The sequence below is a fragment of the Dryobates pubescens genome, chromosome 20 (genome assembly GCF_014839835.1).
Source record: "Dryobates pubescens isolate bDryPub1 chromosome 20, bDryPub1.pri, whole genome shotgun sequence".
In the NCBI taxonomy this organism is placed as follows: Eukaryota; Metazoa; Chordata; class Aves; order Piciformes; family Picidae; genus Dryobates; species Dryobates pubescens.
The window spans coordinates 642,966-656,722 of NC_071631.1; the positions used below are offsets into that span (position 1 = coordinate 642,966).

Genomic DNA, 13,757 nt, shown 5'->3' on the forward strand with positions numbered 1-13,757 from the left:
GCACGTGGCGAGAGGAGGCTGGGGGAGAGAGCAGGAGGAGAGGCTGGGGGAGAGAGCAGGAGGAGGAGATGCAGGAAATGTGGGGCGGGGAGGGGAGGCGATACGGGGAGGAGAAGGACTGCAGGGGGGAGAGGGGAGGATGCGTGCAGTATGTAGGGGATGGGTACGGAGGGGAGAGGCCGTGAAGGAGGACATGGAGCAATGGAGGGGACGTGCTGGGGTCGGGGAGGGGACGTGTGGGCACTGCCGTGTCAGGAGGGACCCAGCTGGGGTCAGACTGATCCCACACCAGGAAGGAGCAGGGATCTGTGTCCTGCAGGCACAGCTCTGGTCCTGTTTCCAGTCACAGCTGGAGGGTGACATCAGCCCTGTCCCAGGGCTTAGCCTCGCAGGGGGCGGCAGAGGCAGCAGCTGCACCTTCCCTTGCCCCCCGCCACTGCCTGGGTGCGAATCCCAGCAGGTTGCATGCGGCCACAGGCAGCTCCAGTGGCCAATGGGCCCTTGTCCTTTCTCAGCCAGCAGGAGCGAGGCAATGAGCCACCATGTCTGAGGGCAGCAAGGGCAGCTCCCTGGCCTTTGGCCAGGTGGTGATTGGGCCTCCAGGCTCTGGGAAGACGACCTACTGCCAGGGCATGCAGGAGTTCATGGGCAGGCTGGGGCGCAAGGTGGCTGTGGTGAACCTGGACCCTGCCAACGAGGCCTTGCCCTACCGCTGCGCCCTGGACATCGCCCAGCTCGTCACCCTGCCCGACGTGATGGAGAGCCTGGCGCTGGGCCCCAACGGGGGCCTGCTCTACTGCATGGAGTACCTGCAGGCCAACTGTGACTGGCTGCAGGAGAAGCTGGCAGCCTTCAGGGGTCACTACTACCTGTTTGACTGCCCGGGGCAGGTGGAGCTCTACACGCACCACGATGCCCTGAAGAACGTCTTCGCGCAGCTGGCCAAGGGCAATTTCAGGGTAGGTTTGGGGCTGGGGTCGGCCCTTGGTGCCCCACAGGCTTGTGCAAGGGGCTCAGAGGCTGGGCACTGCGTGCCCTGAGCTTTTGGATGTGGGTGCTGGTGGCTGAGCAGCTATCTGAAAGGTCTTTTCCAGCTGAACCCCCTCCCTGATGCTGTGGCTGCCTCAGCGACCTGCTTGGCTCGCATGGCAGGCAGCTGTAGCAGGGAGTTTTGCCCCATGCTGTGCTTGGACTGGCACCAGAGTGGCTTGCTCAGGGGGTTTAATGCAGTGGGACCATCACAAGCCATCATGGGTTCCTTCCTCACACTCTTGCTGTGCTCCAGGCTCCTCTGCACAGCCCTTGTGTGTTTGACCTGCTGCGTTTTGGAGCGGGGAGGAAGCTTCCTGTGCTGGGTGAGGCTCTGTGCACGGCGCTGAGAGAGGCTCAGGTCTCCCCCCAGGCCCTGCCTGGCTCTGCCACAGCCAAGCTGCATCACTCTGCACCTTGCAGGACATGCTCTGTGCTTTCTTGCACAATGGCAGATGCAGATGAGGAGGCCCAGGTGGGCAGAGCCCAGCCCCACGCTGCCTTGCTTGCCTTGCATTTGCTTTGCATTTGGGCCAAGCCAGGAAGGAGCAAAGCCTGCATGGTGAGCAGGCAGGGCAGGCTCCTTTGCCTGAGAGTGGCACTGGGGCTCTGCCCTTGAGCCAATGGCTTCTGCTCAAATGCATGGCCATGAAATGGCAGACACTGAAAGGAGGAGGTTCCACTGCTGTTCTGATGCTGCTTCAAATGCTTAGCAACTGCCTGGGAGCTCCAGAGTGGCTTTTTATTGTGCTGCAGAAGCACAGCTGTGACTCAGCCCTGCTTGCCTGTGACTTTGAGCAGCCTTGTGCAACAGGCAGGGACTGAACAGACATCTTGGATCCCATTGTTAGAGCTGCACAAAACCCAGGGGATCAAAGTGCTCATTAATGGAGTTGGGAAGCATTACTCCAGACCACACAACAGTTGGCTCTGCCAGCAGAGCCTGGTGAGCTGCAGTTGCTGCTCCTGAGTGCTCCCTGCCCCAGAGCATTCCTGTGGAAGCAGCTGGGTCATGCAGGAGGGGAGTTAACCCCAGCCCCCACCCCCAGAAACCTGCAGAGCTCAGACAAGCCTGGGAATGCCATCTGCAGAGAAAGAAACCCTCATGGAAGGAAGAGCAGCTGCAGGGTTTAGTGTCTTGCACCCTGCTGAGCCTCCCCACAGCCCTTTCAGTGCTCCAGCAGCCTGGGGCTTGGGTGCCCTGGGCAGCCCTTGGAGGTGAGTGGGGGCATTGTGGAGCCATGCACAGGGGGGGTTGCTACTGCAGGAGCTAGAAGGTCACTTCCCCTGTGTGAGAAGCTCTGTGGGGGGCAGCCAGGCCTGCACAGGTTGTCTGTAGCCACCTCAGAGGGGGATGGACTTGTCCCAGGCTTGACTTTCTGCTGTCCCTCTGTCTTTGCTGTCCCAGCTGGCTGCAGTGCACCTGGTGGATTCTCACTACTGCACAGACCCTGGCAAGTTCATCTCTGTGCTCTGCACCTCGCTCTGCACCATGCTGCACGTGGAGCTGCCCCACGTCAACGTCCTCTCCAAGATGGACCTCATTGAGCAGTATGGGAAGCTGGGTGAGACCCTGGGCTGGGCCAGGGGCTCCCAGCTCTCTGGGGGCAGGGCTGTGCTGCTGGGAGAGCAGATGGTGGGAGCGGGAGGTGACCTCTGAGGATCCCCCAGTCCAACCCCCTGCGCCAGCAGGACACCCACAGCAGCCTGCCCAGGGGGGGCTGGGTGTCTCCTCACAAGGAGACTCCACAACCCCTCTGGGCAGCCTGCTCCAGGCCTCCAGCATCCTCTCTTCCTGTTCAGATGGAACCTCCTGGGTTCCACGTTGTGCCCCTTGCCCCTTGTGCTGTCCCTGGGCACCGCCAAGCAGAGTCTGGCCCCAGCCTCTTGCCCCCCACCAGGTCCTTTATCTCTTTCTGAGCATTGCTCAGCTCCCCTCTAGGAGCTCCAGGCTCTCAGCCTTTGCTCCTCACAGAGCTGCTCCAGGCCCCTCAGCATCTTCAGAGCCTCTCTCCAGCAGTTCCCTGTCTCTTTGGAACTGGGGAGCCCAGAACTGAACCCGGTGCTCCAGCTGTGGCCTCACCAGGGCAGAGTGGAGGCAGGAGGAGACCCTCCCTTGCCCTGCTGGCTGGGGAGCTGCTGTGACTCTCACTGCACTGTGAACATTTACAAGTTGCCTTCTTGCTGTTTCCCTGCAGCTTTCAACCTGGATTATTACACAGAGGTCCTGGACCTCTCTTACCTGGTTGACCATTTAGCTTCTGACCCCTTCTTCAGGCACTACCGGCGCCTCAACCAGAAGCTGGTGGAGGTGATCGAGGACTACAGCCTGGTGTCCTTTGTGCCACTCAACGTCCAGGTGAGTGGGCAGAGAGCACCTGGAGTGCTGGAGGCACAGCCAGCACCCCTGCCAGCACCTCTGCCAGCAGCTGGATGACAGCAGCTGGGAGCCATCAGGCTTGGAGGGGACCAGGGAGTCACAGCCAGACCTGTAAATGGCCTGTGGCAGCCAGGGGCTGAGGGGCTGGGGGCTGCGTGGGCCTTGTGTCCCCAGGGTGGGCAATTAGGGCTCTGCTCTGCCTGCATTTCAAATCTGGGCAACCTGAAAGGGTTTTAAATGAGGGAGCACCAAGTAATGAGAAGATTGGGAGGGGAAGCTTGGGGTGGGGGAGCTGCAGATGTTCACTGGGAGCTTGCAGAAGTTGTCAGCAAAGGCAAATGGGCTGAGAGGTGATGAAAGGTAGCCAGAGGGCGGAGGCTGTCATGTGCTCCCTGCCCCTGGCTGGCCCCTGGCCCCTCAGGGCCTGGGGCACTGGGTGGGTAGCCCAGAGCCTGTGAGGAGATCCCTGGTAAAGGCCAGGAGGAGCTGCTGCCTGCAGCCAGGGGCCGGAGCCACCCCTGCCCCTGCCCCGCAGGACAAGGCCAGCATGCGGCAGGTGATGCAGGCCGTGGACAAGGCCAACGGCTGCTCCTTCGGGGACCAGGAGCACAGGAGCCTGGAAGCCCTGATGTCAGCAGCTGTGGGAGCTGATTTCCACTTCACTTCGTATCCTTCTCTGCCAGGTTTGACCTCCTCTCTCCCCAGGGCAGGCTGGGGAGGGGCTGGCAGCAGCTGCCCTGATGCTGCTGGGCGATAGGCACAGAGCTCAGCCAGGCCCTGGCCGTCCACACCAAAGCCGCCACAGCTGCTGCTAATTGATGCTGTCAGCGTGGGAGGCATCTCCTGACAGCTCTCTCCTCTCTCACACTTGGGCTGGGCCATTCCATCTCCTCCAGACCGTGCAACCGATTCCTCTCTGCTTGTCTGGCCCGGGAGCAGCCAGAGCCCTGCTGCCTCCCTGCCAGCCTCCAGGCTAGTGTGGGGCCGGTTGCTCACTGGGAAGGTGGAGAGCTGCTGGCAGGAGGGAGTGTTTGAGCCCAGCCCCTTGTTTGCCTTAATGACTGCTATCAGCACGCTGGCAGTGCAGGAGAGGTATTTGCAATCTCAGGACAAGGCGGTGGAAGAAGAGGTGCTGGGGCTGTGAGGCGCCCGCCCTGCACAGCTGCTCCCTCTCACACCTCTGCTCTTCCTCCCAGCACCTGGAAGCACCTCGGCGTCCTCTGACTCAGAGCCGGGGCCAGGCTGCCCAGGCAGAGGGCTGGCTGCTGGCCTCCCTCTCTGTAAGGCTTTGACCTCTGGTGCAGCAGCCCAGCTGCACGGGGCAGGGGCTCTGTGAGCCTCACCAGGGCCAGCCAGGCCTTCCCTTAGCAGCGAGCTGGCTTCAGCCGGGTGGAGAAGAGAGGAGGAGCAAGAGCCAGGAGCCTGACCTCTGCCAGGTCTCCTCCTCCTCGTGACCAAGGCAGAGCCAGAGAGAGACAAATCAATTGGAGCTGTCTCCTGCAGGGAGCCTTGAGCCAGTTCTGGGTGTCCCAGGGAGGAGCAGGCTTGGGCCTCGTGCTGAGAGGCCGAGGAGCCTCTGACCTGCCTTGAGGAGGGCAGAGCAGGGTTGGTTTTCTTTTCTTTCCAGCTAATGATGGACTCTTCCTTAATAAAACAAACCTTCCTCTCTCTTTCATCTTGGGCCTGTGCTGAAACTGAATAAATAAACCCAGGAGTGCTCCACAGCCTGGGGCTGAGCAGCCTCTGGGGGGAGGGTCAGGGCAGCTTCTGCCCCCTTCTGGGACCTGGTGTCCTTCTGTCACCTCCCCCGAGCAGGAGAAGCTTTGGCTGGGGAGGGGGCAAGGAGGAGTGACCGTGGGCTGTGGAAGGAGCTCACCCCCCAGGGGCTGGATGCTGGGGCTGGGTGTGTGGGCAGCAGGCTGGTGGTGATGCACAAACTGCAAGGTTGGCTTTTGGAGGCTTTTGATGAAGAAAGACCCTGAGTGAGTCAGCAGCAGGCAGAGCCTGACCCAGCAGCTGCCTTGGCTGCCCTCAGTCACCTTCCTTGTCCTGGGCTTGCTTGCTTCAGCTCCCAGATCACAGCTTCACAGGTGGCCTTGGCTTGGAAGGGTCCCTCCAAGGGCACCTTGGGCAGCCCCTGGCAAGCAGCAGGGACAGCTCCAGCTAGAGCAGGCTGCACAGGGACACAGCCAGGCTGATGCTGAAATGTCTCAGGGGCAGGGCCTCAACCACCTGGGCAGCCTGTTCCAGGGTCTCCCCAGCCTCACTGGGCAGAACTTCCTCCTGGTGTCCAGCCTGACTCTGCCCTGCTCCAGTTCCAAACCATTGTCCCCTGTCCTATCCCCACAGCCCTTCTGAACAGTCCCTCCCCAGCCTGCCTCTAGGTCCCCTGCAGGTACTGAGATGCAGCTCTAAGGTCTCCCTGGAGCCTTCTCCAGGCCGAATTCTTTCAGCCTGGGACAGAAGAGTCCTGTGCTGAAGTCCCAAGGCTTCCCCTCCTGCCTGTGGGATTCCCAACTCCCACCCAGCTGCAGCTCCTCAGGGTGGTGGCAGTAGCCCCCTGCCCCAAGTGCCAGCCTCTGCAGGCAGCAGCTTGTGTCCTTCAGCACAGTGAATGGGGGAGGTCAGGGTGGTGAGAAGCAAAGTGTCCACACTCAGCCTCCCAGCAGCTGCCAGGGAGGATGGGAGCAGGTGAGAGTCCCAGCTCCCAGCTCCATCTGCAGACTCAGCATCACTTCTTGCCCAAGACCTTGCACAAGCCAAGCCAAGGAGTCTCCCTGCAGGGGCCAGCCTAGCCCTCAGCAGAGCCACTGCAGACCATGCAGGGACTCTGTGGGAGTGGGGTCCTGCTTGGCAGGGACTTGGCAGGGAGTTGAAATGGAATTCTCCTGCCCCTCACAGCTTCGTGGACAGGATTTGGAGACCAGGTGGAGCTCAGGGGGAGGAGGGAGAGGAAAACAGCCTTCCATGTGCACACAGCCACAGGCTTTGCTCTGAGCAGCTCAGGTCCCACATTTCAAGCACAGAAGCCAAGTTCCTGGCTGCTGGCAGTGCCTGAGCTCTTTCCCCACAGTCTCAGGGATCTCCCTCAGCATTCCTGGCTGCATTCTGGCAGTGGACTTCAGTGCTCTCTGGGCCTGAGGGTCTAGAAGTCGATCAAACCACAGCTGGAGCTGAAACTGCATCCCTACCTTGGGCTACCTGCAGCTGCTGGGAAGCAATGGAAGCTGTGGGCATAAAAATGTGGATTTGATGTCAGCTCTTCCCTGGCTTTGAGAGATTCCATTTGGTGGCTTGAAAGGGGCTGGTGAGGTCGAGCTGGAGCTGTGCAAGGGCCAGCAAAGCCTCTGTGGCTCTTTGGCTTTACTTTAACACCCAGGTGGTGCCTGCAGCCCCAGCCCTGCCACACTGTGCTGCTGCTGGGGACAATGGACATCAGAGGGGAGAAACCTCTCAGCTGAAGGCAGCTCTGCTGGCTCCAAGCCGAGGAGTGCTGAGGTCTGGCAGAGCTGCAGCCCCAACCCAGCAGTGTTTGCACACCCAGGGTCTCTTCCCGGCCCAGGGTTGGGAAGCAGAGGCTGAAGCAGGACCTGCAGCTGGGCAGGGCTGAACCTCCCTGCTGCTGGCCATGGTGAAGAGGGAAAAGGCCCTGCAGGGGTACAGCAGGCTGGGAACCCGGAGTGTGCCATGCAGCCAGCTCCTGCACCCACATGTCCCCACGCTGCCAGGCTCCCCGGGGCTGAGGGAGGTGACACCTTGGCTGCTGTCACTCCCATTGAGCAAGCAGGCAGGGCAAAGGGCCAGGATTAGTCACCCAGCCCAGGCACAGCCCTGGGTGGGGGGGGACAGGCGTTCTGCAGAGCTGGTCCTACCTGCCCTGGCCCCCTGAGCCTGGCGCCGGGAGAGGCTGAGCCCACTCTGGCTCCCCGTGGGACCTCCTGGGTGAGGCTCAGCATGTGCCAGCTCCTGTGTTCAGGGGTGAAAGGGTTTGGCTTTGGGTTGTAGCCACTGAGCTGAGGGCTGCCGCGTTCCCCTCCCCAGCCCCAACCCCTGTCTTGCAGCCAGGTCACCACAGGAGCCCTTGGTGCAGCTCTCACCCAGCAAAGTGTCACCACAGCAGCTCCCCAGAGCCAGGTTATCCCCAGGCAGCTGCAGGCTCCCTCCCCACAGCCCAAAACACAGCACCTGGCTCTGGCCCAGCCAGCCCTGAGCAAGTGTGGAGGCACCAAAGGATTTGGCAGCCCCCAGCTGTTGCAGTGGGGGCTGGCAGGGCTCAGGGCTGTGCTGGGAGCTTCAGCAGGGCTGTGGGATGGACAAGGAGGGCCAAACAATCACAGAGCCACAGAACGGTTTGGCTTGGAAGGGACCTTTAAAGTTCACCGGGTTCAGCCCCACCCCTGCAGCCAGCAGAGACATCTTCATCTAGAGCAGGCTGCTCAGAGCCCTAGCCAGCCTGACCTGGGCTGGTCCCAGGCATGAAGAGCCCAGAGGATGGGGCCAGTGGGACCCCCACAGCATCTGCCCCAGGGAAGGGCCAGGGGGCTGCTGCTTGAAGACTCTGAGTTGCCCCAGCACGTGGTGGCATCAAAAAGCCTCTCTGGACTCTACAGAGCCCCTGCCAGCCCAGGACAAGGCTGGCACGCCCTGGTGACACCCCAGCGCTGCCCCGGGGCCAGCTGCCCAGCACTGCTGTCTGCCTTGGGTGCTGCCACACCAGGGAGGTGCTGGGGCTGGCTCAGCCTCGGCCAGGAGCTGGCCAGCCCCAGCCCCAGGCAAGGAGCCCTGCAGGGGAGACTCTCAGACCTGAGGACAAGGGACAAGCCAGGCTGTGGATCCTGCAGCCCTCCAGAGCCAAGGGCTGGAGGTGGCATCTCAGAGACCCTCTTCAGGAGCCTTAACCCCGTGGCTGCCAGCCACAGTGAAGACAGCCCTGGTGCATGGGCTGTGCCAGGCCCCTGCTCCTGGTGCCAGGCTGGGAGAGTGGCCCCAGGGTGAGAGGACACTGCCTGGCCCCAGACCACCCCCAGCCCTTTGCTGCTGTTAAAGACACTAAAACTCCCCCCGGGGAGCTCAGCTCTGTGACCCCTCCTGTGCTGTGCCAGGAATGATGAGAGCATCCTCCTGGGTGTGCCAGCCAGGGGACAAGGACAGGGATTGGTGTCCCAATGTCACCTTGGTCCTTTCCATCTGGGTCACACAGCCATACATGAAACGGTGGGGCTGGGGGGGGTGTCCCCCCCCCCCCGGCAGCACAGGATGCATCACGGGGGCCCAAGAGGCTGCTGGCCCGGCTGGGAGGCCTGGGAGCATCCCCCTGCTGCAGCGCTGCTCCTGCTGCAGCGCTGCAGTGACATCGCTTAACCCCCTGGCGCCCAGCGGGAGCCCCCTCTGACCTCGCCCCGTGGCGAAAACCTCCTCCCCGGGCAGGGGCAGCCCCCAGCTCCCCGCTCAGACCCTCCCAGTACAACCAGCCCGGGCTGCTGGTGTCCCCAGCCCGCGGCTGCGGGGCCGGCCAGAGCCCTGGGCTGGTTTTTCACGTCGGCCGGCCCCGGTGCGCTAATTACAGGGCTGGGGCCGGTTCCCAGGCTGGGAGCGCTCAGGGCCAGGCGGAGGCCAAGCGTCGGGGCCCCTCACCGGCCTGCCCCCCGGCAACAGCCTGGGCTCCCCGACACCGCCGGGGGCCCCCAGCTCGGCTTGGCCCTGCCGAGCGAATTGCAACCTGCCCGGGACGTCAGCGGGGCCAAGGCACGGCCACCGTGGCTGCCGTGGGATGCCATGGTGGGCACGCAGAGGGGCCTGGGGGGCGGCCGGGGGGGCTCACAGGGGTAAATGCCCTCGGCTGGGCTCCGTGCCCCGTGATTTGTGGCACCTGGGGTGAGCAGGTTCGGTTTTGCCAGCTCTTTCCCACGGCAGAGCCCCGGCAAGCCCCTGCGTGTGCCCGGCCGGTGGCTGTGCAGGGAGCTGGGTGCGGGGGGGGCTGTGCCTCGGGTTCCCCAAAGCCCAGGAGCTCCTGGCACCTTGGGGTTTAACCATGCTTGGGGCTTGGGGCCGGCGTGTCCCCCACCTCCCCAGGCTGGGGACCCAAGAGAAGCGAGGGGACACATCCTGAGTCCCGGCGCTTGCAGCACCCTGGCGTTTGCCATCCAAGGCCGGCGCCTGCCCAGCCCCTCCGTGCCCACTGCGCTGAGCTCAGCCCGGGCTGCCCTGCCTGGATGTGCTGAGCTCAGCCCGGGCTGCGCTGCCTGCCGTGGTGAGCTCAGCCCTGCCTGCCCTGCCTGCCGTGGTGAGCTCAGCCCTGCCTGCCGTGGTGAGCTCAGCCCTGCCTGCCCTGCCTGCACTTCAGGGTAATTATTTTTTTCATGTCGAAACTCGTGCTGGCAGGGGGGGGCTGTGCTCTGGGAGCTGCGCTCTGGGGGCTGCGCTCTGGGGGCTGCGCTCTGGGAGCTGTGCTCTGGGAGCTGCGCTCTGGGGGCTGCGCTATGGGGGCTGTCCTCTGGGAGCTGTGCTCTGGGAGCTGCACCCTTGGCTCCGGCTGCATGCCAGGACCCGAAGTGCTGAACTTTGTCGCTCTCCAGCACGTCCAGACCTTGTTGGGGACATCCCCACCCCAGGGGACACCCCAGGGCCGCCCCTGTGTTGCTGTTGACGCTCCTTTAGGGCCCCCGCCCTGGACATAGAGAAGAGCTGGTGGGGGAGCTGGGGACCTGCACAAGGGCCTCAGTGTGGGGTTTGGAGCACCCTGGGTTTGCACCGAGGGGGTGAGACACCCTCCCCCCCCCCGCGAGGTGGAGGTCCTCGGTTCACCCCACAGAGTACCCAGTGCTGCGTGGGGCTGCCCAAACCTTCACCCCATGGAGGCAGAGCCCTTCCACGGGCTGTGGGTTTGGCAAAGGATGAGGCTCGCTGGGCACCCCGAGACCCCATCAAGGGGCTGGGAGGGACTGGGAGCAGTGGAAGCGGCGCTGCGGAGCCCGGGGGATCCGACTGCTCCGCACCCTGCCGGGGCGGGCCGCGGAGCGGTGCCCGGCGGCGGGAGCTGCCCGGACACGTGTGCGGGGGAGAGACGAAGCAGACCAGAGGCAGGCGTGCAGGAGATGGTTTATTGGAGAGGCACAGAGGCTTTGGCAACAGGCGACCCCCTCCCTCAACCCTGGGATGGGTGGGGGCTGCCCGGACCCCCCTTCTCACCCCATCCCAGCCCCTCGCCTCCTCCCGCTGCGGCTCCAGCCCTCTGGAATGGTGAGTTTGGAGCCAGCACGTGCTGGGCTGGGAACCCCCCCCCCAAAATGTTAAATAGTTGGGGGCTGGCAGCCCTCCGAGGTGGAGCCCCCCCCGCCCCCCCTTCCCCTTCCCTTTCTACCCCACAGACAAAAAGTGTGGGGGAGAGGGAAGATTTGGGGGGGGGGTGGAGGGGGTGGTCGTGCCAAAGCCACCCAGCAACCACCACACATGCCCCGCCCCTGCTCCTGGCATCCAGGCTGGGGGGGGAGAGCTGAGACCCCTCCCCCCTGAAAAAAAAAAAATCAGGCAAAGGGAAAAAAAAAAAAAAGAACCGAACCAAACCCAACCAAACCAAACCAAACCGAACCAAACCCAACCAAACCCAGCCCAGCCCAGCCCAGCCCAGCCCAGCAGCGTGAGCGGACGGGGGGGCTGGAGGGGGGCGGGCGGGGGCCGGTCCCGGCGCCGCGGGGCCGTTCAGTTCTTGGGCTCTTCGGCTGCCTCGCCGCCGTCCTCCCCGGCGCACTCGGCTGTCCATAGCGTGAGGTTGTCCCTGAGCAGCTGCATGATGAGGGTGCTGTCCTTGTAGGAGTCTTCGCTGAGCGTGTGCAGGTCCCCCATGGCCTCGTCGAAGGTGGTCTTGGCCAGGGAGATGGCCTGCTCGGGGGCGTTGGCGATCTCGTAGTGGAAGACGGAGAAGTTGAGGGCCAGCCCCAGGCGGATGGGGTTCGTGGGCTGCATCTCCTTTTTGCTGATGTCCATGGCCTCTTGGTAGGCTTCCTGGGCGCTGTCTATCGTCTTCTTGCGGTCCTCCCCGGTGGCCACCTCGGCCAGGTACCGGTAGTAGTCACCCTTCATCTTCAGGTAGAAGACCTTGCTCTCGGCGTCGCTCGCCTTCTTGATGAGGTACTTGTCCAGCAGGGCCAGGACGTTCTTGCAGACGCCGTTCAGCTCCCTCTCCACCTTCTCCCGGTACTCGTTCACCAGCTGCGCTTTGTCGTCCCCCTCCTCGGTCTTGTGCTCGATGCTGGAGATCACCCTCCAGGCGGAGCGCTGGCAGCCCACCACGTTCTTGTAGGCGACCGAGAGGAGGTTGCGCTCCTCGTTGGACAGCTCGTCCCCGTGCTCCACCACGGCCTTCATGAAGTCTGCCATGTCCTCGTAGCGCTCGGCCTGCTCGGCCAGCTTGGCCTTCTGCACTTGGTGGTTTCTTGCCATGGCTGGGACGCGGGCGCGGCGCAGACGCTGGGGCGAGGAGCGGGGCTGGGAGCCGTCGGAGCCTCTGCCGAGCCCTGCCGCCGGGATTCGCTTTTGGCTGAGCGTCGGAGCCTCGAGCGAGAGCAGGAGGAGCCAGCCAGGTCGAAGGAGTGTCCCCCTCCTCCTCCTCCTCCTCTGCTTCCTCCCCACCGAGCCCAGCCTTAAAAGGAAAATTGCCGTGAATCATCCACTGCCCGCAGGCGTCGGGCGCTGGGGAAGGGGCGAGGGGTGGCGGCCAACGCCCTGCCCTCTGGGTCGGCAGTGGGTGCAGCACCCACGGGTGCCCTGGGGATCTTCCCCCGGCCAACGCCCACCCCGGCACCGAGGGGACGCCCGTCCAAGTGCTTGGGAAGGGGGCAGGAGGTGGGGTACCGGTCGGGGGATCACACCAAGATGTGGCAGCGTTCAGCTCTTCCCACCCCAACCCTCCCGAGAAATGGGGCACGGGGTGTGTCAGGTCATAAAAATGGTTTCCTCCTCGCCCCCCCCCCCCCCTCAAAAACTCCTATCGCTGCCGTTTTCCTGTGGTGATTAACTCGTTGGTAATTGCCGGGGCTGGCCGGGCAGGTATTTGATTCCCACAGGTGGGGAAACCGAGGCAGAGAGGCTCAGCAACGTGCCCGGGGAGGGACCGCCCCAGCGCCGGCCTTTGAGCCGCCGCGCAGCGGGGCCGCCCCCCACCAGCCACCCCCAAACACCCCAGAGAGGGGCAACCCCCGGCAGCGCAGCCTGCACCGCCCCCAGCCCCACTCAACCTGAATCACAGCATCACAGAACGCCAGGCTGGGAGGGACCCCAAGTTTCGTCTGCCTGGGAGGGACCCCAAGGGCCACCTGGTCCGACCTGGGGCTCCTCCACTGCCCCTTTCTCCACCCAGCATCTCACCAGGGACTTTTCTCCAGCCGCTGGAGAGTTTGGGGTGGGGGATTGTCCTTGTTAGACGTTCCCTGGGGTTGATTCTGCTGCCCACGGAGCGGCTGTAGCTGCTGGCCCCGCGGTGGAGAAGCGCCGCCCCGATTAGGATCTGCGCTCCGCGTTGCGCTGCAGTTTCACTCTCAGCCTGCTCCAGCTTGTTGCCGCACGCCGGCTGCTCCTGGCCACGCTGGCACAGCCCTGGCCCGTGCCAAGCCCCAGCCCTTATCTGCTGTGCGGGAGCCGTGCGGGAAGGGCAGGCTGGGGCGGTGCCTGCTGGCGCTGGGCCGAGGTGCGAAAGGGGTTTGCGATGACTCCTTGCTTTACTCATCCCTGCAGACAGCCCCCGGTGCCACCCTGGCACCCTCATCCCCGCCCTTGGGTGCCGCAGACGTGAAGGGTGGTGGGGACTGAGGGTAGGAGAGAGACCCCAGCAGCCTTCCAGTACCTGAAGGGGCTCCAGGAGAGCTGGGCAGGGACATTTGGCAAGGGCTGGGAGTGCCAGGACGAGGGACAATGGAGCAGGGTAGGTTTAGATTGGATGTTAGGAAGAAGCTCTTTACTCTGAGGGTGAGGAGACCCTGGACCAGGCTGCCCAGAAAAGTTGTGGGCTCCTCATCCCTGTAAGTGTTTCAGACCAGGCTGGATGGGGCCCTGAGCAACCTGGGCTGCCCATGGCAGGGGGCTGGAACTGGATGGTCTGGAAGGTCCCTTCCAATCCAAACCCTTTTGTGATTCTCTGCTGCTTTTCCCAGCCCTGTGCCACCCAGAACTCCCCCAGCCTCCAGCCCACTCCCTGCCCACCCTGGCAAGGGGAGATTTGGAGCTGCTCATCCCCTCCCAGCCAAGTCTCTGGGCACATGGTGGGTCTGGGGTACCCCCTGGCCAGAGTGGCTCACATGTGCAGGCAGCAGGAGGGTGCCCAGCTCTGCCAGCCTGCCCACAGCCCTTCCGTGTG

The 13,757-nt window shown here is 63.6% G+C and overlaps 2 protein-coding genes across 2 annotated transcripts; one reads left to right on the top strand and one right to left on the bottom strand.

The window, feature by feature from the left end:
- The first annotated feature begins 533 nt into the window (after positions 1 to 533).
- Positions 534 to 5,058, top strand: GPN2 (GPN-loop GTPase 2). Its single transcript, XM_054171045.1, has 5 exons — positions 534 to 959; positions 2,438 to 2,594; positions 3,228 to 3,388; positions 3,945 to 4,075; positions 4,481 to 5,058. Exons 1-5 carry the CDS (start codon positions 543 to 545, stop codon positions 4,551 to 4,553), a joined length of 939 nt encoding a protein of 312 aa, XP_054027020.1. The 5' UTR covers positions 534 to 542; the 3' UTR covers positions 4,554 to 5,058.
- A 6,049-nt stretch (positions 5,059 to 11,107) lies between these two features.
- Positions 11,108 to 11,848, bottom strand: SFN (stratifin). The gene has a single exon (XM_009908463.2). It carries the CDS (start codon positions 11,846 to 11,848, stop codon positions 11,108 to 11,110), a length of 741 nt encoding a protein of 246 aa, XP_009906765.1.
- Between the last annotated feature and the right edge of the window lie 1,909 nt (positions 11,849 to 13,757).